Source organism: Marmota marmota, unplaced genomic scaffold (assembly GCF_001458135.2).
Source record: "Marmota marmota marmota unplaced genomic scaffold, marMar, whole genome shotgun sequence".
NCBI lineage: Eukaryota > Metazoa > Chordata > Mammalia > Rodentia > Sciuridae > Marmota > Marmota marmota.
In genome coordinates, this window is record NW_025999842.1 from 26971438 (window position 1) to 26997462 (window position 26025).

A 26025-nucleotide genomic window follows, 5' to 3' on the forward strand; every position below is an offset into this window, starting at 1 on the left:
CCCAGTCCCCCCCCCCCAAAAAAAAAAAAAAGAAAGAATAGAAGCCATTATTTATAAATATGTATTGAGCTTCCTTGCTTGCAGGGAATTTGTATTTTAATGGGATATAAAACACATTCGCCAAAGAAATGATGCTCCAACAGTAGAACTGAATTTCAGTGAGCAGTGGAGGAGTAATTTTTTGAAGTCTGCGAGTCTTACTGGCACCCTTGAAATTATAGATGTAGTTGTTCTCCCACTTCATCCACATGGAAAGCCAATCTTATTCATGTCCTGTTGTGATTCCCTGCTCCTTAAAAAAGAGAGAGCTGGCAAGAGCATTGCTAGCCTGCAAACAGAATAGCTTCCTGAGATCCACATATTACTGGTTCTGTGTTATCAGTTAGTGTTGAAGTAGCACTTGCTGGTGCAAGTTCATATGGAACACATGCAGCAGAGCCAGTCTCACAGTCATAAAGAAGTAAAGGCTTGCACTGCAGACCTTTAACTTTAAAAAAAAAAAATCAATCAGGAAATATTGATTAACACTTCAGCTGTCTCAAAGACATTTTGACCTTTTTGATTCCATTTTGTCTACTGGAGTGTCACTGAGCAGTGTTCTTTGTAAGTAGCAGAATCTGTGACAGTTTCTAGTCCTATTTGTGGAGGGAAGTTTGTGTGGATGGTATGTAATCTTACATGCTTAGAAAGGTCTGGTCTCCAAGGTGTAGTGGTCAAGAGCTAGGCCTGTCAAATCAGATGGCTGGGTCTTCATCTAGACTTTGATATGTACTCATGTGTAAGCTGGAGCCAATTAGCCTCCAAATTCATGTTCCCACCTGCAAAATGAAGATAGTGAAGATAGTGTTAGTACCTGCCTGTTGGTTGGGGGTTGTGATTAAGATGACATGATGTTGACCAATGATGACGTGCACTGTGCCTGATACTGAATAGTGGCTGTCTACTTATTTATTTTATTTTATGGATCAGTAATTCAAGTTTTACCCCAGGTCTCCTTTTGTCTTTATTGCAAAAAAAAAAAAAAAAAAAGCAAACTTTAACCCCAGTTACTTGCCTGCCTTCCAGGTGATGTCTTTATTTTGCTTCTCCCCCACCCCCTCAATGCTGGGTTTTGAACCTAGGGCCTTATGCATGCTAGGCAAGCACTCTACCACTGAGCTAAGTCCCAGCCTCTTTATTTCCTTCTTAAATATAGCTGCTCCAATGAGTTTGACAGAATGCTGCCCAGGTCATGGGGAACACATAGGAGTCTCCTCAGACTGCTTTGTAACTTAACTCAAATATAATTCAATTCTTGAAATGATTATCTGAATGTCTGCATTCTAGGAACTACTGGAGAAAATAGATATCACCAGCAAATATTTTCAGAATTTTTTCCTCAGTCTTGGACTCTCATGAGAGTTGCAAAGGGACTCCCATGAAAGTTACAATTAAAATTACAGTTTAATTGCTTGGGGTTCATTAAAGCCCTCCTGTTTTTCTTTGGCCCCTGGTCACGTAAGCTAGTATATGTGTTTATAGCCATGATTCAAATGCCCCAAGAAACTCACTGGCCAATGGCCATCCTTATTTCTAAAAGTCACCAGATAAGGCAATTTCTGAAACAACTTCAGCAAGGCATTCCAGAAATGCTTGATCTCATACTTCTCTTCACTATAATAAATAAATACAATTTTGATTTCATCTTCGAGTAATTAATCTGAACTTTCCCTTCTGGAATGTAAAGTGGAAAAATGTTCTATAGCTCTTTGAAGATTAGATTAGAAAGAAAATGCCCTGAACATTCTGTTTAATTAAATCCTAAAGAGGTGGTACAGACTTTTCATGATTAATTGAAACATGAATATTTTGGCTGATGCATATTTATATGACATCTTATGAAATTTTTATCATTTTATATAAACCAGTCACTCTGGGATTGTGATTTAATGCTGTAAACATTTTGCATTGTTCATTATAAAAATACACAGGCTAATGGCTGTAAGATATACAATATAAAAATCTGTAGTGTGAATCTTCCTTGAGGTAATCTCAAATCTCTCATGGCAAGACTTTTAGTCTAAATATTATATTGGAAATCAGGTTTTTTTCTAGTTTAAAGAAATATTTTTTTTTTACATAAAAAGTTTAACCTATATAAGTTAGAAAAGTGAAATTTCTGGGGCCTTCTGTTTTGCCAGTGTAAAGTATGCTTGTGATTACCAGATTTAAGGCAAAAAAAAGCGAGGTTGAAATGAACTGATCCCTATGACTTTGATTACTTAGGCAAAGTTCAATTTTCTAAGGATGTTGTCATGCCAAGATGGGGCCGTATGTCATATCTGGTGGCAGAATCTGAGCTGCGATTTGTTTGACAAAATGAATTTAGATAACCAACAGTTCTTTTTTAGTTTCTTAAGTCTAATAGTAACATAAATGACTTATAAGACTGGAATACCTGAGATACCTGAAAGTGTTTTCTTGAACTTTTGGAATAATAATGCATTTATCATTAGCTATTGATAAGTTTCATGATAGAAAAAGAGAAATCTGATGAAAGTTTTTCCAAAGTGTTTGCCTTTATGAAACAGAACTTTATTAAAAATGGAGAGAAATACTGATTTATTTAACAAGACAGATGCTAACCACCATTCTAAGAGTTCTGCACCTGTCAGATAACAAGAGTGCACAGTTCTTTTGTCTCATCTTCCCACATTGTTACTTTGCAGCAAGAATGATTTATAAAATAATCTGCTTTACATTCTACTTTTGTTGTTGTTGTTTATTTGTTAGGTCTATTGTAAGAAAGTATCTTTTCCTCTCTTTAAAAAGTGACAGGTGGATCTGTCTGGTGATGATGGAAGCGTGAGAAGGACCTGAAGCGGCCTTTTGGTCCCCGGCATCTTTCCTCCAGGCCAGGTCCCAGCCCAGGGCCTTCTTGTAGCTTTGTCCTCTGCCCTTTCTCATCTTGGTTGTACTCCATTGTAATTAAAGAGACAGCGCTTAAGGAAGGAATTTCATGTTTTATTTCCCAAATCACCCCTTTAAAGGAAGATGAAATGCTGGGAACCTAATGCATGTTTTCAAATGGCTCCCTGGGAAGTGGATCTTCTCATTAAACCGTGAGAACAAATCATTCTCCCCCTTAAATTTTTTTTTTTCCTTACAGAGTTCATCAGAATCAAGCTTTTTTCGAATGGATCATTTGTGAGAGTTCTGCTGTTATTGTCTTATTTTTCAGGAATTTAAGATTTTTAAGGCATCCTGTTGATTAGGAAAATCGAAACTGTTAATACTAGTTAGTTTAGTAATGATGGATAATTATTTTAAAAGATGCTACTTCTATTCCACGTACAGTGGCACATGCCTGTAATCCTAGCTACTTGGAAGGCTGAGGCAGGAAGGTCTCAGTTTCAAATTCAGCTTCAAGTTTCAAATTCAGCAATTTACCAAGACTCATTCTCAAAGGAACAAACTAAAAACAAAACAACTACTTCTAGCCTAATTTAAGAATATTGTGCTATACTCTAAGGTAGATTTTAGAGCTTTGTTAATTTTTCATAACATAAAATATCTATATGTAGACTGATGCCACATTAGAAATCATATAAAAGATGTTTCCTTTGACTACAAGTCATTAAATGCAGTAATTGTTTTACATTTGAATTTATATTTAATTGTTTTATATTTTAATTCATATTATGACTTCATTTAAAGGAAGTCATGATATAAAATATGTTTAACTAATATCAAAGATCACTTTTTAGACTGTCTCATTGGATAATTGACAGTAGATCACAATCTGTAATTTGTGAACTAGAAAAGATCATTAAAATGACAATATTTATTCCATTAAGGTAAATAAAATGCTGCATGTGGTTCTGAGTGATGATATTCAGAGGAAAAAACCATATCACTGCATTACAAATTAGTTTGCTTCTAATTTTGCAGGCTGATGACCACACTGCCTCAAACCAAATCTTTTCCCTGGAAATGGAATGATTGCATGACAGACTCTATGAACCATGAATATGTCAACAACTCATGGACCAGGCCTTGCTTAGCAATTAGTCTTTGGGGGATTTTATTCAGAGATCAGACAACACTATACCAGAGCTTGTTGGGGATTTTGTGATTACCATTCATATCTGGAGCATGAGTCTGGGTTAGTTCAAAAACAAAAAAAAATTCCATGAAGGAAGAAGAGCTGTGGCTAATAGTGCCAACCAGACACATATACACACATAGACACACGCACATACACATTCAGTTGGCAGTATAGAGAATGCTCAAGATACAGCAAAAGCTCCTAGGAAGCAGCAAGGAAATATTTCTTAGGCTTCTAAAGCCTCCTTTCATTCCCCCTAAAAGAGGCCAGTGTCTCTCCTTTGAGTATCACCATCTCAACTTTTCATAACTTATCACCCGCACTATGATTTACTCAATATTTTATTAACCAACTCTTTTTAAAAGCCTATGTTTATTTTAAGCAGTAATGGTTGTGATATCATAGTCTCATTGTGCCAGTTATATTTGTTTCTTCTCATGCAAAGGAAAAGAAAGGCAGCATTTTAAATATTAGAAATATTTGTTACCACCTGAAGTCACTCTGAGCTACCTTTTGACATGACTGACTGGTCCTCCACGAGCCAGGAGGACCACCAGTCTGGATGAGAAAGATTTGACATCCCTATTACCATCCCTCCATCCAGGGACTAGGAGCCATATCACATGGAGGAGAATTTAAATCAGTCCTGCATCTCCCTGAGGACATCAGCACCAGAAGACTGCATTGTAGGAAACTGCTCAGCCAGCCAGGCTTCTCCCTTCCCATTGCCAGAATCTGGCCACTTACATCTTCCTTTTTTTTTTTTTAATTTTTTTAACTAAACACAAGGTTTGGAAATCATTATATTTCAAGAGTAAACAACAGCTCATGTCATTTAACAGTAATGGGGAACATGCCCCGGTGGAGCCTGGCCCCTGATTGTCAAGGTTCATGGGAGGGCATTGCATTTGTAGGTTAGTACTCTACAAATTATCTTACCCAATGCAGGTCTTGTAGACTTGAAGCAGGACCTTCGAAGAAATGGGTCATTTATTTTACAAGCTTTATTACTTCATTCCTGGTGCCGGTTAGGCAGATTGAAACTAGGCTGAGAAGTCCGAGGAACTCTTGTGGCTCTGCAGTCATGCTCCGGTTTTTAAGTAAATGCTTTTTGGAAACTTAGGGAAGGGTGCAGTGGAGAGGGCGAGAGCAAGAGCTAGCACTGAGCACCCCCTCTCCCACCCCCACCCCCAGAGCTGGCCATCCTACTCAGAAAATGGTAGGGTCTGCAAATTGAGATCAGACCTCAGGAGCTGTCAGGTTCAGGGTGCGTCTAAGTTTGAAGGGATGTTTGCTTCTGATATGAACATTTTTCTTATACTTTTATTATAGAAGATGATGTGTCAAATGTACAAATAATGTGTGCCTGGTGCCAGAAAGTGGGAATCAAGCGCTATTCCCTGAGTATGGGAAGCGAGGTGAAAAGCTTCTGCAGCGAGAAGTGCTTTGCAGCCTGCCGGCGAGCCTACTTCAAGAGAAACAAGGTAAGCCGCCTTAGAGGGGCGCCCCGCGGCCTCCCACCATGTGCGCATGCGCCTCGTAGACTCAGTCCAAGCCGCGCCCCCTTTCCCTTTTGTACTTTTATTCCTTGTTTTGTCCGTTTTCTTCCTCTGTCATGCTCAACTTTTTGGAATAAGGAATCCCTTCTAACGTGTAACCTTGTTCTTCAGTTTCTCTTGGCTTGGTGTTTGAATTCTGAGAGGGTGAATGAATCTGATGGGGACACCCTGATCACAGCTGGTATCCTCATTGGCAGTCTTTTCAGTAGCAGAGGGCAGTCTAGAGCCCATGAAAGATTAAGTGGTAGCAACGTCTTCCTAGAGCTGAGAAACTAGCCACAGAAGCATGGCCAGAAAGCTTTAGTCCACCCAGTTTAATTCTTACTCTCAATGGGAATACTGCTGTTGCTCTTTCCAAACTTGACCCACAAATTCTAGTCAGGAAAAACGTCACGTCTCCTTGACACTCTATGTTAAAGTTGATTTATCTTGACAAAAGGGGAAATCATGAGTACATAAACCATCATTGCTTACACAACCAAGTATTTGTGAGAAGCATGGTGGGTAACACAGGGACAGCCATAGTTATAGTTTTTATTTTGTTTTAAAAGACATCCTAGGTCTGAAGATGTCCTTTTCCAATATTATTAGCCACCATCAATGGGAAATGGGATGCATGATGTTTTTCACACACACACACACACACACACACACACACACACACACACACTTTCTCTTTCTCTCTCACACACACACACTCTCTCTTTCTCAACAATTTTTTAATCTTTAAAAAAATGCTATAACATTTTGCCACCAAGTACTGATGTTAAATGCTAGTCCTTGATTATTTTTCGTTGATCTGTAAAGCTTTCTTTATAAAACAGTCTACATTTTGCTAAGCATTTTCCTTTCCATAATACAAAATCAAAATCAGTTCTTTCTTGAAGCAAACAATTATTATTTTTAAAAAGTCTAATGTTTGCCATTCTGAAATGCTAAGCATGGGCTTACTGCATTGCAAGAAGCACTGTTGCAGCAAATTATCTGCTGCAAATTTGGGTCACATTCATTCTGCCAAAAACATAATGCCTAAAGAATTAGGCTGCAGAATTCAGTGGGGTGGAATTTTAGTAGCGGTCTTTAAGAATTAGGCTCATAATCTTCACTGGAACATGGAGTCAAGTAAGGAAATTGTCTGGAATTCTTTGGGGATGGTCAACAGTGGAGTTCACTTTCCCTTGGGAGGGGCCAGTGAATCTGGGGAGGAGGGTGAGAAGAACATGCCTGGGAGACACGTTTTGTTTTAATATAGGAGGATTAAAATGATCTCCAAGACCCTGGGGCTCCCATTTTGAATGCTGAGCGATGGAGTAACAATCCCAGGAGTGGGCCCAGAGCTTTCTTCTTCAAAGCCCTACTTACCACAACAAAATACTTTGCATTCCATCCCAGAAGATGGCTATAGAACAGGGCTTTTTGTCTTCTATAATTCTGAAGGGTTAAGGTTCTGAATCTTGATGAGCTGCTTGTAGTGAATGAAATCAAGCAAGATGTATTTGTCACAACCCTGATGACACATATGACACTTTGCAAAGTGATTTACTTTATAGTAAGCCTTTGAAGAAAGGCACCTGATACCACTTGGAAAAGCAGTCCAGAATACTATATAATGTATAGGCTTTTTTTTTTTTTTTTTAATCATTATGATGCTTAAGGTCAAACTGAATTCAAACTTCCATAACATACATTTTTGAAAAATAGATAATTTGGAGCCAAGATAAGAATGAGTATTTAGAGTACTTACAGTAGGTAAAATCGACAGTGGGAGGAGGAGCTTGACATTGCACTTCCCACCAGGAGTTACTGGGGTAGGTCTTAGGACCTCTTGTAAGGTCTGGGAGTTGCATTGGTTCGATATTTAAACAGCGACTTGGCTGGCTGATCCTAGTAGCCCATTAGTGTACATATAATATGACACTTCTCTGCAATTTTCACTCTTATTTATTATGTATTTCAAAGCTCTGCCATGCTATGCATTTTTAGTTTTTTTCAAATAGAGAAATAAACTTGTCATATCACCTGCTGGCTTCTTTTATTTTTTGTTTTATAATTTTAAAAGTGTTATCTCTGCTACAATATTATATTGTATTACAAGAAACATGTACAGCTGCTGCATTTCTGTTAACTGATAGGATTTTGTGGTCATTTCATTTAGGGCTTTGGTTTCATAATGGATTGTATTAGATACCAGTCTCCATCCTGCCATTTCTAAGAACTGCTATAATAAGCCCCAGAGTGTTCCCTCCTGAAGACAATAGCAAATAGCTATGTCTCTTGTATCATTTAACGAAGTCCTTAGTCCTCCTTATTAAAATTGTGGACTTAGAAAAAGGGAAAAATTCTTCCCACTCCTATATTACAGTTTTTTTTTTCCTATCTAAATTCTATTCTTTTGTGTATTGAGAGGTAGATGGAAAACAGAGTGTGTGCAGAATAGAATTTTGTCTTAGGTATAGTGTTGATATAAAAAAATGTAAAATTAACTATGCTGTAAATTATGCTTTATAATGACAGCCCATTTCATGCTGGATAGCATGCTGGGATCTAAAAATGGTCTCTAAGTTGAACCCAAATTGCGTGCATAACTTTACAAAGAAAAATCCTGGTAGAAAAGGTAGCTAATTAGGAGCAGTGTTCAGCTGACCTCTGTTTTGTGTCTGAGCAACACCTGCATTTGTGAATACAAATGGGACAGCTGTGCCTGTGGTCCTGCGCTCTCTTCCTCACAAGTGCTCAGCTATAGAAGCAGGCATTGCTTTGCTGCTAAAAATAAGGACAAAAATAGCCCAACTCTCAAAATGAAGGCCCACTGAAAATGGGCTCTTTAAATTTCATTTGCTTCTCAAACCTTCCCTTTTCTTTGGGGCTCTGTACATGGTGAATGGAGTAGGTTGAAAAAAATGTCACATCCATCTCTCATAAACCGTAGCATGATGAAGTAAGGTGGAATAGATGGAAGCCAAGTTAACCCTTTATGGCATGTAGGTTATATTTTTCAACAGAATTTAAAATTGATTTGAAGAGGTGTTTGGATTGTCACAAGTATGTAGACTTTTTTCAAACTGCTTCTGCTGAACTTCTGCTGGGAGAAGCCTGTGAATCATAGCTGTATTTGCCCAAGGAATCTAACTACAAGTTTACACATTTCAGGATGTTGACTCTTAGAAGTGTATATTGTTAATGCATAATATATTTTGTAGAATAATTCTTTCCAAAAGGTTAAATTGCTAGCTGAAAAGTTTTGAACCAGTGGGTTAAACAAAAACAAAAACAAAAACTCCTGTAGTCTTCCAGCATTGGGTGAACAATGGGATGCCCATCTCAATATTTAAGGCACTAAAGACTTTTCAGGGGACTAGCCCTTTTTGAGGCCACAGAAGAGCAGAACTTGAGAACATTTTTAGCCTAGTGATTCATCTAGGAGTTGGAAAGTTGCAAGTTTTCTTAAAAGGTTTGCAAGAGATGCAGAAGCATTTAGTTCAACTTTGAAATACCAGTTTTACTTTGCACAGCAGATGCTTAAAAATATTCTTTGTAACTATCTCTCTCTAAAAAAGGAGAGTAACAAACAAGACCACAAATAGTAGCCACTTCCACAGAGCCTATGTTTGATCTTTCTCCTTTTGCATGGGAAATATTCTGTTGTCTAAACTAATATCCAGAAATCAAACTGGAAGTCAAAGTGCAAGAAAAATGGCCAAAGCAGGCAAAGTAAAGGATGATCATCAGCTTTCCATGTCCAAATCTCAAGTTTATAGTGTTCTCTAGAGATGAATAACATTGATAATTTAGTAATAAACAAATTCCTGAGAGCATCAAAGTTTTGTTTAACTCTGGTTTTCTTGTGATTTTAAACAGGAATAGTTAGAAATATTTCTTCAATATCACAATGCTGCTATTCCCAATAGACCATAGTGGAAGAGCCTTCCATGAATATATATAGAGATGAGGACACGGGTGCATTAAAAACAAAAATTATATAAACAGAAATAACATTTGTAAATGATGGTGCCATTAAGATTTTTCTAACAATCACTACAATAATAACAAATTCTTAATGAGGAGAATATTGAATAATAAACATTGATTTTACTTTCAAACTATATTCCTGGATACAAAGTAATCTCTTATTTAAAGAGATCTCTTTTGGAGGAAGCCATCACTAATTAGCATGTATCATCATATTATTTGGAGTTATACTTTATTTAATCATAGGCTATTTGTCTTTTTATTAAACTCCAACATATCCTGAGAAAGACTTCTTGGTTTCACACTTAATTATAGAACCTAGTAGTGCAGAAGAAATGTGTAACAATTGCCCTGTTAATCTAGTGATTAACCTGTCTACTTTTTTCCTTTAAACACCTGCAAGATTTAATTTACAAAATGGCTATCATTCATGAAGGTTTGGAGAAGGACATTAAGAAATTACTTGCAATTAATGTCCCCTGACCGCCTGAAGCTCAGGCTGCAGACTTGCTTTTGCCAGTTGTTTGTGAATATCTTTGGTCCAAAAGTAAGTGAACCCAGGGCGCCCCAGGGTTCTTGGAGTGGATTCACCTTGTTTGTATCAGGCACCAGAGAACTATTGGGTCTGTCTTTCTATACCTTGGACTTCAGGACAAGGCCTTGGTTTTGCAGTTTCCTTTGAAATTGTGCTGTAGGTCTGCCCACAGTCTTGTGTGTAGAGTGGCCTCTTCCTCCTGAGCATTTTTCTGCAGGTCAGTGGCTGAGTTCCCTTTCAGGCAAGTAAATAGGGGAGTCCTTAAGAAGCTCTTGGGAGAACAACAACAAACCCAACAGTTTTCTTGATCTGTCCTGTTTGAAAATATGAAATGGAATATTGGTGGGCTTCTGGGAAAAGCAATGGCAGAGGAGAGGGAAACATTTGCCTTTGGAAATACATTTTGGGGAGGGGGTTAGAACAGGAAAGTTCTGGAAGGGAAAGTAAAGTGTAGGTCAACTTAAAGTGTAAGCACAGTCTCCTGAGGAAAGCCAGCAGGGTTCCAGGGCTGAGGTTCTGCAGGCCAGTAGGGCACAGTGCCCTAGGCAGCCAGCCATCAGGAGCATGGGGAAATAGGCATGTGATCTTCCTGTTTCCCCAAACACTTGAGAACCACTTGAGAAACAGTAGTTTAAGGGAAACCTGGAACACAAACAGAATGGGGCAAATGGGTTTGTACTGAAAGAAAGGATAAGCAACCACTTCTGATTCTTAATGGGCTACATTTTGTAAGATGGTGGGGAAAACCGGAGAACTAATTCTGTTACTCAGAATAGATGTCATTTTCTGAATAATATTAGATATTTTAGGTTAAATGTGAGGAGATGATCAAAGCTCTAAATAGCTTCAGCTGGTGTCCAACATTTCTTTTCAATGAGCGGAAGGAAGAGAGGGAATTTTTCATAGACCCAAATCCGGTCACCTGGGGATCAATACACAGGGCTATTGACATCTATGCCGGAATGTTAATTTTCAGACACAGCAAATCTCTGGCCATCCTTCTGGTGATAGCTAGCGCTTTTCACTTAAATCAAGTTTTTCTCATCTGAACTGCCGGTAATTATCCAATCCATCTAAGAGGCATGCTCCCTTTTAACATTAACCACAGTGTCAGATTGAATCAGCCACATTGTGCTCTGGTGACTGCTGCTGCAGAGTGATGAATGTGTGCATTTGGAGTTCATAGTCCAACTGTCTGTTTGGGCAGTAGGTAGTTCAGTAAACAAATGATCAGGAAGGGAACTATTTATTTGGGACGTACATTCTCCTTATTGATCCAGTCACTTGCATTGCCACGTTTCTCACCCTTGCCACTAATGGTGTTCAGGTTTATCTGAAGAATGAACATTTAAAGAATATCTAATGGTTTGTTTTGATGTGCTTCCCTCATCATAAGCTGCATTCAGCACAGAGGTACTCTTTGTGCCTGACTTAAAAAGGACAGGGTCACGCGACCTTATTAATAAAGACCAGAGGAGGGGAGAAGCTTCTAAGAGAACTGAGTGAGCTGTCCAGATAAACCAAGCAAAAATGATTATGCATTTTCCTGGGATTGAAGTTATGCTCTGTTAATTCAAATGCTTTTGTTAAAAATGTTACATATCTAAATAAGTGCCTGCATAAAAGGGCAGGTGGTTTGCCTTGAGATATTTTAAGTAGTAGATTGAGTCCAGAATTTCTCTCATAAATGTTTGCAATGTCTGGTCACCAAACCTAGTATACCCAAGAAGGCTACATACAGCAAATCCAAATGATAGGCATGCCTGTGGTTATTTTTAGTTTCCTTCATTTCAGTACCTCTGAATAGCTTTTGTACACATCAATAAAAGTGTGAACTGTGCAAGCCATGTGTAATTCTCTGTTCTTTGCGCTCTTTGCTCTGTGTTCATATTATCACAGATTGGGATGGAAAAAAGAAAATCTTGCCGCAGAGAGCCGCTTAATTTCTACCCCAGCAATTCAGATTGAGAGTAGAGACCCCCTGGGTTTCCAATATCCTTTGGGTGACTGTGCACACAGTTGGATGGAATCTACTCTTGGAGGTTACACACATCAGTCTATTGCATTTTCTGTAAACATAGGCTGTGGGCCAGAGTTGGGCACTACTACAAGCCCGGGAAGGCAGATCAATGGTTTAATGAATCCATAAAAGATGCTTGGACTCTGCTGCAATTTACTGAGCACTCTAGTTAAATGAAACTCCTGTAGTCTTTAACAAAGAGAGAGATAATCAATGGCTGGGGATAGAAGTCAATGTCCAGCAATCACAACCTCCCAGGATTCCTGTTGTCTCAGTGTTAACAGAGAGTCAAATTAGGCTCTGAGGCTCACTGGGTCCATGTTAATACTGGCTCCACATTTGAGGACTGAATTTGGCCCAGAGAAGGCATAGTGTTGCCCTATGAGGACTGTTTCTAAGCTATGGAATATTATTTAAACTAACATTACTTAAAAGTGACAAGATTAAACTCAAGAATTACATTTATTCTAACGTGTAATGTCTTTGTAAGTCATCCCCATGATGAAAAGTAAATAGGAGAATAAAATTCATTCATGATTAAGTCCTTAAAATGTCAAATTGCACAGCATTGGCGAGCCCTGATTAATCCTTCCATGGTGAAATATTCCTCATTAGTTTGCTCTGGTTAAGGGTTACCCACTCTATTATAAATTCAGATATTAATGTATTTTCTGCTTAATTCATCTTCGACTAGAGAAAATATAGTTAGTAGATATGATTTTTTTTTTTTACTTCCAAATGTGCTTTGGAAGCATTATACTGATTTGTGAGAAAGCTTTGGAGACATGCAGGAGAATTCCTTCACAAATATGTTGTAATATATTTAAATGTACTTGACCACTTTTGATTGTGGAAAAACAACTGTTTTTACTTTGTAAGATCGTTTTTTTTTTCCCACAGAAATAGGATTCATGACAGAAGTCAAAGATTTTGTTTGCATCCACACAAACTTAAAATTTCTTAATATTTAATTTTGACTAACTAATTAGCATTAAAAGCTACATGTATTTTGAGGGTTCAAAATTCCTGAGTAACAGGAATTTTGAGGTATTATGACTCTTCATTTTCTTCACAGGCCTTTTGCCAAAACCTCCTTGTTAAAGGGATGATTTCTATAAGGATCCAATAAATGATGTGTCATCTTGTAATCTGTCTTGATAGATGATTTACATTATTTAAAATATGGTGAGCACATGCAACTTTTTGTTATAAGAAGAATCTTTGACAGTCCTGATAGTTTCTGTGATCATCTATAGGGCTGTGTTTCTTAAGTTTACATTGTTGTCATCAAGGGCGAGGGGGACAGTTAGCCTGATCAAAGGTAATGTGCTAGGCATATTTTAGTTTTGATAGATATACTATGGAACAAGAGAAAAGGTCCCTGCCTTAAAGGGACTTAATTCTAGTGGGGGAGATAAAGGATATACAAATGTAAAAAATATATGAGTGATATAATTTCAGATAGTGATAAATGATATATAAAAAAGCAGTGTGTGGGGATGGGGATGGGGATGGATAGTGGTGGGGTACTGTTTCATATATTACAGTGAAGTTCTCTCATTCTGAGAGCCACAGCCGAGTGGAATGGCCTCTGGCATTTTGCCAGAAGTAATGGTTGAGAGGCGAGCCTTTAAGATGATGCTGGATTGATTCAATTGTATATTAGACCTTTACTGTCCGCCTTGGGCGCCCACTACTTTGGAGTTCTCCCAGGATTGCCTGGGGAGTTCTAGTTGGTTGGGGAAGTTCGGGGAGAGGGAGTTCTGGTTGGTGTGTGGTGTGTCCGGGATAAGGCCGCGTGGGTGGCGTTTGGGGGAGTTCGGAAATAAAGTTTGTTCCTGCTTGAGTGGCTCGTGATTTGTGCCCAGCCAGACTGCGGCACTCTCATTGAAAAGGTGATGTAGGGATGGAGGCAAGTGATGGACCTAGTTGTATGAAGAACTTGTAGCAGAGGGTCCCAGAGGAGGATGAGGAGGGGAAGTAGAACTGGTAAGGCAGAAATGGGCTTCGCAGTTTTGAACAGCATCAAGAAGGGCAGAGTGTCTGAAGGTGAATGATCAGGATGATGGGGGACCCCCAATCACTAAGGCTGGAGAAATAATCATTCGGATTTCATTCTGAGTGTGATGGCAGCTATTGTACGGGTGTTGATATGATCTGTATTTTTTTTTTTTTTTTTTTTNAGTGGTCTTGTCATGGTCTCATTTCTTTCTAACTCTGTACTTTTCTGTGTGGGTGTGCCCATGTTCCAAAGCAAGCTCCCCAGAGGTCATGGGATGGCTGCGAGCAGCAGACAGACTACATGCTCCCTTGCTCACATCCAAAAGAATGAATGCTTCTAAAGAGTGTGAAAAAAAATTCTCAAAATTCACCCTCATTGCCTGTGTTTACATAACAGACTTATGTCCAAATGAGGGACTATGATCAGAGCAATAGAATGTTTTTATTAGCTTGAGCCAATCAGTCTTCCCTCTGCTGTTGAAGTTGAGCACAATTTCTTCTAACTTCATGGGCTGCATGGGGAAGTGTAGCTCCCAGAATAAAAATCTGGGAACTGTTAAAAAGAGAGAGAGGATTGGAGTAATAATCAATTGTGTATGCTAGCAAATGTCCACTAGAGAGGACCACTAGAGGTGGTCCATGAGGTTATTTCACAAGGTTAAATTCTTTACAAATGAATGTGTCACGTCTATCCTTGTCATGTAGAAGAAGTAATCTGGAATATAATTGTGGATTGAAAGATTTAAAATGTGGTTAATATTTATCATAAGGGGCTTAGATGAATAGCCTCTTCTATGCAGTACCACTTATTTTGAAAAAACCAATTTTTAGAATAGTGGCTCTAATGTCAGGGCCAAATAGCTGACTCTTACTACTCTGTGGACTCTAGAACATGAAATTTACAGAACTGAAACAAAGGGATCATGGTTAGCTGTTAGAGATCCCCATTTATGAAGAGGAACATACTACAGTTAGAACAGATAGCCTAGTACATAGGAAGTTCATTAGTGTAGATGGCCTGGAAGATGTTGGCCAACGACCACATTGGACCTGGGGAGGAAGATGCTTTGCGTGAGATGTCTTATGGAATGAGGCTACTGTTACTCATCAAGAGCACACCTACTCACATACAGAATGCTACTTTCTCTGTAGCTGAAAATTGGGTCTGCTAAACAGAAGGGACAGGGGAATTGTGATTTACTCTGAAGCTGAATGCATCAAGTTCAGGTGGTCAAAAGAGTCCCCCAAAAGAGTAAGAGGTCTTGAAAGTTGCAACTTCCACAGTCTTAATTATTTATTCAACAAATATCTGTTGAGCAGCCATGGTAGAAGGCATTGGAGTTACAGTGGCCAACAAAATCCTGGTCCCTGCCCTCATGAAGCTTACTGGGAGACAGACATTTACTAAAATAACCCAAATGTGAAGTGGACATTGTGTCAGGTTCTATGATGACATGGGCCCAGTGCCATGAGAGCCTCTAACGGGGGATTTGACTAATCAGGAGATCTGGAAGTTTCCCTAAGGAAGTGGAGCTAGAACTGAAGTCTGAAGTTGAAGAGGTGTTGAGCTTCCTTGTTGATTTCAAGTTCTTTGTGGGGCAATGGAGCATTGCCTGCAAACAAGAAAAATGTTCCCCCAAACCATAACCCCATTATCTATTTGTTTGTGTATTCATTCTTTCTGCCAACCCTTGGGGACTCCTTACTTGCCTACTGGCCTCTGCCTCCCTGACCTTTCATTCAGCTTCCTGGGCTAAGGTGTTTGTCCATCATATGAATTCACTTCAGAGTATAGGCAGCTTATAGGTCTTGAAAGTAGAAGTGCAAAAATAAAAATGACTATAAGAGCTTATGTAGTTTAATTATCAAATGTGTCAGAAAAGCAATGATAACAATGGAGAAAAGATTGGGTGAAAATGTACTGTTTTGAAAGAGGAGAATAGTGAACAGTAATTACTTTCTGATGAATGTGGCTAAAAATAAATGGGATAAACCACTTTTTGATGGAAAGAGCCAGAGAAGGGGCACATGCTCAGCTGCCCCCAGCCCTGGGTGTGGAGCAGAGATGCAGTTTTGTTGTATAGAGAGAACTATAGAGCTATGTTAACTATGTAGCTGTGTTACCATTAATGCAATAAGAAGTTTAGCAATGATGAATTCCATGACAGAGAAAAACTTTTTGACACTCAGGTCCCCAGACCAGACAACTGTGATCAAATGGAAATAGCACAGTCTATCCATTGGCACGATGACAGAGGGCAACTCTGGTGGCACATGGCATGGTGGGAGGGAATGGATTCTCCTCCCTTTGTTTGTGTTCTTTGTTTCGGCCTGGGATCTGGCTTTAGTGCCTAGGATCATGATGAAAACTGTAGAAATGTAGTGACAAATAAATAGGCAGGTAAGCAATTCAGATTTTTATCCTCCTGGGTCCGACCTGGGTGATGTGGACATGGGTATTCTAAAGGAGAGGTGTCTGCATTGCTCTTCTGAGTGCTGAGTGGAGGTGCTGGCCCATGTCAAGGTTAACCACACCTGCATCCGCCTCAGGTGACTGTGGACCAGAGACCTCTGGTTCATTTGAGTTGGCATCCCCCTTTCCAGTTCCAGTAGCTCCTGAAAACCCACAAATAGTGATAGTCGTTTCCAAAAGAGGCTGATTTTAAAACTGTGATGAAAATGGCTAACAGCAGGCTGAAGGTTAAAGTAAAAAACTTAAAAACCATAAAATCTGCCTGGAGGCTATTTAAGCAAACTGTTTTAGAGGCACAGATGGTTCATATACCTCTAGTAAAGCTGGCGTGATTAAGCAGACAAGTATGAAAGTTTTATTAGTGCTAAAAAGGCCTTCTTTAGAAAAGTGAAAAATCTGTCTCAGGAAACTCGGAAGACATGTTAAAGACCAATGGGAAAGGGAGAGGGCAAACAGATGACATTTCAAAAAGAAAGCCAAGATTGTGAAGACGCACAGTGTGCTTATGTATGTTGGATATCAGAAGCTGGGCTCCAAGGACATTAGAAAGCAAAGAAGAGAAAGATGCAGGGTGCAGAGTATTGGGTGTGGCCCCCTGGATGTGCACTGGTCTTTGATGTAGAGCAGATTTTATAGGGACTTGGTGCAATTTAAATGGTGATTGAATCTCCAAGGAGTATCAGCTGAAGTAAATTTAAGAAGCTTAAGTGCAATAAATAAGAGGGTCCCAGGCATATGGAGCAAATAAAGTATGATGTTGCTGATGGTATTGTTTAAACTTGGAGGTGTACCTGAGAACTGGGAAGCCATTGGGATGAGAGAGCATCCACCTCTTTTGAGGGCACCCCTGAGGACAGAGGGATGGCCCTCGCATAATTTTGAGAGAAGTCAGGCTCTGGAGAATATCAGGACAGTGCAGAGATTGCAGGGTCACTATGTGAGAGGCATCCTCCGAGAAAACTGACAAACAGTACTTGTGTCTTGAGTTAGCCTTTGATATAAACCTGAATAAATTTGCTAAATATAGCCTTGCACATAATAAGGTAAGTCATTTGCGTTTTCAGAAATCCAAGTAATTCACTTAGAGGTTGGCTGACTCCCTCGGAAGGGACCCTTGAGGAATGAAGATAGGGAATAAAGCCTTGTCTTGGATTAAGAACCTGGGTAAGGAATGGATGATATTCCTCAGAGTACAGATAAATTACTAGCCTGCCATCCCAAGGGCGTATATTAGTAGTAGTGTCACTTAATAGACTGTTTGCTTATTTGGAAGTAGATGACAGGGGGGAGGGGACATCTGCTACTTTCTCTAGGTTGTTTTCATTTGAAAAACCACAGAGGATTACCCTCCTGTCTGCACCTCCACAGGTATATACATATAAGGACATAGTCTGCTCTACAGATATGTAAGTATAATGAGGTAACCTGACATCAGAAGCAATTCCCTTCACTCACCTGTCAGCACAAGGAAACAAAAAGTTTTCATCCTCGAATGCTCTGGTACCAATGACTGCATTCCCAGAAAGCAGAAGTTGGTCCACTCTGTAGGGGACTCATTTTGTTGCCGGCTTAAAATTAATTTAAAAAAAAAAAAAGAAAAGAAGAAAGAGGTTTTAAATGCTTGACTGCACTAAAGATAATTTTTTGATGTGGACTAAGGCACATCAAGCAATATGCTGATAGTCAATCTATGTCCCATTTTCACAGGAAATGTGTATTCCATTTCCCTTTTATAAAAGACTACACTGAACCTCAAGCTAGTTGACATAGAGGATTAAATGTATTTTCATTAGACCTCAGACTATGCAAATATAGGACACAAAAGGCTGCAAAGGTGTAGTGTCAAGGACAAAAGAACCAATGCTGAAACTAAAGAATTGGTAAAGATAGATGTAATGAAATCGTACTCTGCTTCTTAACACTCAGGGGTAACCTTTGCAGTTGGCCACCGTGGAGAAAGACCGGGTAGAACTCTGTGGCAGATGGTTTAATACATAGTGCACATATTAATCCATGGAGGCAGCCCTGAAATGCAAGCAGGTTGCTAATGATCGTGGATCGCTCTTGTGAGCTGCTTTTGCTCTTATAGTTAGGTATTCAGATGTCATGCTTCAGGGTTCAAGTTGATGAGTTTCTGGTTTGGGAAAACGTCCCTCTTTGTATTTGTGTTAGCTTTCCATCACTATAACAAATACCGGAGATAATCAACTTATGATGAGAGAAGGTTTATTTTGGCTCACAGTTTAGGAGGTTTCAGTCCATGATCAGTTGGCCCCATTGCTTTTGGGCCTGTGGCGAGGCAAACTATTAGGGTAAGAGAGTGTGGTGAAGCAGAACTGGTCATCTCATAGCCAGGAAGCAAAAGAGAGAAAAGACAAAGGTATCACAATGCCCTTTGGGGCAGGTATGTCCCCAGTGACCCAAGACCTCCTGCTAGGCCCCACTGCCTATAGGATCTACCACCTTCGGATTTCCCCACCCTGAGGATTAAGCCTTTGCCACACAGGCCTCTGGGGGACATTTAAGATCTAAACTACAGCAGAATTGCACTGCGCAGCTGATGGAGCATGTTTCAGGGAAGAGGTGAGGGCCACTCTTCCAGTAAATGAAAAGGAGAGAAGGTGGACTCACCTCCCAGGTCCCCGATTTAGTCCAATGATATTGAGATAATTCACTGAGTACGAGGAATTTGTGAATCCAATGTGAAGGAAGTAGATATGGTTGCTGTAAATTTCATGGAACTTTAAACCTAACGTCAAGTTAATAGTGATTAAAAAAAAAATCTTCAATCTTATGGCCTGTGGGCACCAGAAAGAGCCTTGTATCAATGATATCATTTTCAGTTTTCTTTATCCTGAATTGTTTCATTTATTTATTTTTTTTAGTTATTGATAGGTCTTTATTTTATTTATTTATTCGCAGTGCTGAGAATCGAACCCAGTGGCTCACACATGCCAGGCAAGTGTGCTACCCCTGAGCCACAGCCTCAGCCCTATCCTGAATTGTTTAATGATCAGAAAACAATATTGGCTTCCCAAACTCCAGTGCATTCAAACTTAAAGAATGAATCAAAAACAGGTGAAACCCAGAGAATTAATTATGAAGAGGCATGCTCTGAAGCCCTATGCTAGAGGTAGAAGCTCATAGAAATCATTTGGATTTATTAAGTTTTAAATCAAGACAATCAGAATTAGAAATTCAGAAAGAGTTGGATGAAAAGTTTACATGCCTTATCATTGTTTCATTTAGAGAGTTATTTAGCATTAAATGAAGAGAGAAGAAAATGAATGGAGGTGGAGCTTGAGTTAACATTTCCATCCACCACCAGCACTACTTTCCTCTTTATTCAAACATCTCTGCTCACTTTCTTTACATTTCTAATGCCGTGATCTAGAACTTAGTAAATATCAGTATGTATGTGTGTGTGTATGTATGTATGTATGTATGTATATCTATCTATCTATCTATCTATCTATCTATCTATCTATCCATCTATCTATCTTGGGGTACTGGGGATTAAGCCCAGGGATGCTCTACCACTGAGCTACATCCCCAATCCTTTCTTTTCTTTTCTTTTCTTTTTTTTTTTTCTGAGACAGGTTCTTGTTAAGTTGCTGAGGTTGGTCTCAAACTTGAATCCTCCTGCCTCAGCCTTCCAAATTCCTTGGATTACAGGCATACACTACCATGCCTAATTAATTTTAATTCTTTATGCTCATATAATTCAATTCTGTACAAGGAGATGTTCAACATTCCCAGGGCTAGATATTTGGATTAATGTTTTGCCAGGGGATAGTAAAAGTGATGGACTTGTTGGTTTCTTTCTCCCTATGTTTGTAGGGAGAAGGAGTGATACATTGAATAAAATCTCTTGTCAAAGTTGTTATTACAGTTATCCCCTGTCACTTATCCTCTCTAGGAGATCAGAAGCCTGGCAAGTGGTTGCTACGGCATTCTTGCTATAAGCCATCTAAGCATGTGGGTGCTGGACATAGCATCTTAGGCCTTATTCATGTCTGGGCAGCCCACTCTGGGGCCTGTTCACTCCATACCTGGAAGACTAGAGGGGACAGAAGGAAGTTAGTTGCTTCATTTAGTTCTTGGGTCCTGAGACTGTAATAACTCTTTCTGTCACTCAGCCCCCTCTCGGGGGCAGTTGCTATCAGGGTCAGGGACAGGTTGACCCACATTCCAGCCTTGGGCCAGGATACTATTCTAGGTTGGAGAAAGAAAGGCTGGAGACAAGCACAAGAATGTATCTTCATTCGCAAATTGGTGTATGTGCAATGAATGCATGAATTGGCCACCCAGTGAGGTTGTCAATGGTTGGAATTTGTCTCTGGGCTGGATGCCCTGAAACCTAGAAATCTATGCCATGGTTTCTGCTTGAAGAAGAATGCCCAAGTGTGTGAGTTTTCCTGTGCTTGTGGGGAAGCTGACTTCATGCTGCACATTTCTCCACTTATTCATTTATTCAACAAGCGTTATTGAGCATCTGCAGCAGGCCAGCCGCTGTTCTGTGGCTAGGGATACTAAGATAAATAAGGAGAGGTCTTCGCCTCTAAGGCTCTCACAGTTGAGTAGGGGAGACCCACAAATAAATTATATGACAGGAGGCCACTAGAACAGATGAGGGTCCATAGACCAGGGACCATAGGTAACTTATCTGGCCCAGGCCAGGCTCTATCCTTGAGTGAATGCATGCTGATATAGAGACCAAAATGTAAATTCAGGAAACTGTGGCTAGAAAATAGCTAAGGATAGCGAGGCTCAAAAGGGGAGGTGAGGGGCTAGGGTTGTGGCTCAGTGGTAGAGCATTTGCTAGCATGTGTGAGGCACTGGGTTTGATTCTCAGCACCACATAAAAATAAACCAAAAAAAATAAAGGCTCATCAACATCTAAAATAAATATATATATATATATATACACACACACACACACACACACACAAAGAAGAGGTGAGTCAGGAACGACAATTGCACATTTTTATGTCACATGTTAAAAAAACCAATGAACCCTTACTGTGATTCCTGCATTTTAGCATTTTAAAACATTACAAATTTTATAGGAATACTCGAAACATTATTACATGACTTAAAAAAATTGATTTTGACATCACTTGGTCTTTGGGTGATTTTTATAAAGAAGTCTGCTTCAAAGGCTAAAGGAGGCAGAGAAGTGGAAAAATTAACAGATGGGGTTCATGAATATAGCAATGCAGAGAGTGTCCTAACCTGTTCAAACATAAAGCGATGTTAGTATGATTCTTCAACTTCCTCCAATTACAGATGAGAAAACTGTGGTCCCGAGAAGTAAGTGACTTGCGGAGGTCACTGAATTAAGGAAAAGCAAATACACAACCGATGTGTCAGCTCTGATGAGGGTTCCAGGGTCAGGAAGAGAAGAGGAGAATGGTAATTGCAGTTGCCTGAAGAGCAATAAGAACCAATCCTCTTTATGATTACAGTATCAATATTTAGTAACTGCACATTGGAAAATGAACTTTATAAAATGGCTCCATGTGCTGTTTTTTAAACTTTTATTTATCATGAACCTGTTTGCTTTAACATTAAGTCCATGCACTTGAGTATGCACATTCGTGCACGTGTACACACACACACATACTCATCCTATCTCACAGACTCCAAGCCATGTTGGTACTGGTATTTTCTTGATCGTACCAGATAGTATCAACATATTTCTGCACAATTATGTCACAACTGCATCCTTGTCAACAAGATTTATAAAGTGCATCATGATTTTAGAAGTGCTAAAATGTGAGAAATGTTTGGCCTTTAGAACACATACAAAAAAAAAACAGGGTATATCTATAAAACCAACACATAGGTTCATGAGACAATATTTATTTTTCTATGTGCTGTGCTCTGATATTTCCTATTTTGTTCTAGTCTATTAAAAATTGCTGTTTGGGACTCACTGGTGGGTTTAGAACCCATGTGGAGAATGGTAGATGATGACATTCATTTCTACAGAATGATGAAATTCCATTACGACAGAAGATGAAGAGCCTTCAGGGTCTCACCACTGGATTCTCTTCCACCTTAACTCTGTAGCCTCACCATATTAAATCAAGGCATTAGCAATTGTTTTAAACTTTCACGGTGGACTCTCTTAATGCAGTCACATTTATTCCTTAAAATGGTCAACGACTACTGCTTTTATCATTTTTTAATGTCAGCATTTGTCTCACTGGAGAATTGGAAGCCATTGGTGTATTGATCACACAGTAAAGGGAATGAATACTCACATTTCAAATGTGTCATGTCAAGCTCTTTAATCAGGTGATAATTAAACAAAGGAAGGCAGAGAGGGCCTGGTGGAGAAGGGGCAAGGGTAAGAAAGCCAGAGGTTACAGGAGGACCCGACAATGAGGTACGGCCTCCAAAGTAGCTCCTCACTATAGTTCTGAGCTTTGGAACTAAGGTTACGAGGAGCCGAACAGAAGGATAGACTACTGCTGGGTTTGGCCTGGTCTTCATGCTACCAAGATGATGCCCAGGGCTGTGACATAGAGCTGTGTTGCTAGTCACGGCTCAGGGCTCAGGGCTTATCCTTTACGAGGACTGGCCAACATCAGGGAAGGTGTTTGGGAGGACAACTGGGCTACCAAGAAGGAGGAGTGGATGAATGTATTTTAAAGGAGCTGATAAAGAAATGCTAGCTAAGGTTTTCCAGCTTAAATAATTTGATTCTCAAAGCTACATTAGAGGTGCGGAGTGTTGGGGTGGCATGGGGTATAAACTTACATGTACAACTGTCTGAGTGGGAGTTCTCAACCTTTTGTTTGAGTTATGACCCTCTTTGAAAATTTGCCGAAAGCCTCATATTGGACCCTCTCTCAGGAATAGACACAAACACAGAATTTTACAGATAATTTCATGGGGTTCCTGGACTTTCTGGAATCCAGCCGTGGATCTCTGGCATCCAGGTTTAGGATCATAAGTAAATGTTATTGGAAGTGGGAGAATTCACCTCCTCTTCTGCTCTTGTATAAATCAGGTTTCTTCCCTTAAATCAGATTGGAAGGGTTTCTGACCTATGCAACCTGGAGTGAAGGCTTAGAAGAGACAGAGGTTAGCTATACACCTATCAGCATGTAGGACAGCACCACCACAGGGGAGAGCAGAGGCGTTACTGTGTGCTTGGTGTCCCCAGGTAAATTTTTAGAGTAGCCATCCTATAATAAACCTTATAGGATTAGCCTCCGAACTAGGGAGATGCTCCTTTCTGATACAAACTTCAGAAACAAGTGACACCCTTTCCTAACAGTTCGTTCAGTACTTAAGCAGACATAGACCTCTTGAAATGGATGGTATTAAAGTTACAACACTGGTAATGTCATGGAGAGATTCTTCCATTTGCATTACAGAGACATAATGAATGTGGGGAAGCTTCAATGTCTGTAAGATATTATATTAAATAATGCTTGCTGCCTGGATGTCCTGTCGGATGCATTGTAATACTTAACTCTTTGCCACCTCTGAAAGGAATTTAGACTGTCAGCCCATTAAATGTTCATTTCTAATGTGAAATTTTTAGATGAAGCCAATTTAGCTTAATCTACCAAGACATCTCTTCATGTGGGAGAGCTGGTGGGGGGAGTAGGGCTGGAGTCCATTGGAGCTGTCTCTACAGAAGTCTGGAGCACACAGGGTACAGAATAGCTTCTGTGGGGCATTGTGGCATCTGTCAAGGAAAAGCAACACCACCCTCCTGCTGCCTCCCACTCTTTCTTTGGACAAAAGCATCACTCATGCTGCCATTCTGGTAGACCTGGGAATGGTCTTAGGAAGCAGTTTCTCTTGAGCTTTTGAAATGGTCCAGGCATTGAAGGTTCTTTCTGCAGAGGGCCGGGATGGGGTGGAGAGAAACTGTTGTTCTGAGATCCTGACTGGGGCTGCAGATGGAAGGGCTCTTCAAGTACAGCAGCATCTTTGTGTTGCAGTTAGTGATTTTACTTTTTTTTTTTTTAAATCCCCTTCTGAGGGAAATCTGTGATTACATTTTTTTTTCTCTGCACAGGTGCTAGAATGCATTGCACAAATACAAACATATCCCACTTCATGAGAAAATTTGGAAGTCATTTTCCTTCCATCTGTCTGAAGTAGACTGTGCTCTAAAACTGGCCATCCACCCACCCATTCTCCCACGCACCTTCTTGGTGACAAGGAGGAGATGGCATTGTAAGAGAATGAAAAAAAAAAAAAGAAAGAAAAAAACGATAAACCCCGCAAGGCATTTAAAAGGATGGCTTATTAGTATCATTTGGACAGCTATGAATAACACATGATAGCTTCTGGGACTGAGTATTATTCACAGAAGAGTACCCTTAATTTTCCTTCTCTCCTTTTCCCCATTCCAATGTCCCTTTATTAAAGAGACTTTCCTCCATTGAATTCCCCAGTCCTTGCTGAACCTGAGTATTCGTTGATCACAGATCATTTTCATATGTCCACGGTGAGTTCTTGCCCCTGTAGGTAGGTAAGCAATGTTCCTTCAGAAAAAGGAGGCAGCGCCTGTTTCCAGGGGCTGGTGCAGCTGTATGCGCTCTGCACTCAGACAATCAGAGGCCCAGCAGGACACCTTCGGAGCGCAGCTGCACAGCTCTCCTCTCGAGCTCTCCAAGGCACTGCGCCCTACGTGCGGATTCCAAGCTACATTTAACACAATTGCCCATCAGCACTTAGGAAGCAGTTACCACAGAAACCCAGCAGAGACCAATTAGTCACATGATTAAATTAATTAAAATAACCCAGGGCATCTGCCATCTTGCCTCTTTCTGCTACAGATAGCGCATGACCCAGACAGAACTGCAATTGGTTAGCAATATTATTGTGTCTCCTAATCCTAGAATTGTCTTCTTACCCAGAGAGGGGGTTCTCCAGATTTGCTTTTCTTTCCTTAAGAACTCTGTTAGGTTGTTTTGCAAAATATTCCTCCTCTCTGAACCAGGTAGTATCGAATTCACAAAACATCAGATTTAATAAACAGTAGGATTTGTTATGTTGGGAGTACGAAGATTTGGAAACATATTCCAATCGCACATTTGAAGACTTTGGGAGGTTTTTAATGAGGACTAACAATTGCATGCCAGAGGGTGTTCTATAAAATGCATTTACACTTGACCTGAGTATTTTGTGACAAGTTGCAGAAACCAGACCATGGGTCCCCTTGTTAAAAATAGGGATGTTACAACAGGGCATAGGCGGCCTGTGTTACAAGATGGTCTTGAGTCAAGAATGATGTCTAATGATCCCACTCAGTGGCTTATCATTTGTAAAAGGCAGAAATGCACACTCTGAATCTAATCCAGTAAATCAGTATTTTGTCCTTGATATGCTGAGTGACCAAATAATGGC

At 39.8% G+C, this 26025-nt stretch overlaps 1 protein-coding gene across 4 annotated transcripts in view; it reads left to right on the forward strand.

Moving 5' to 3' along the window:
• Positions 1–26025, forward strand: part of LOC107154244 (sine oculis binding protein homolog) — a 157595-nt gene that overhangs the window by 35088 nt on the left and 96482 nt on the right. For all 4 annotated transcript variants that reach the window (XM_015499861.2, XM_048784037.1, XM_048783988.1 and 1 more), the window contains exon 4: positions 5420–5571. In XM_015499861.2, the coding sequence (XP_015355347.1) occupies positions 5420–5571 (152 nt within the window). The remainder of the gene's footprint in view (positions 1–5419; positions 5572–26025) is intronic.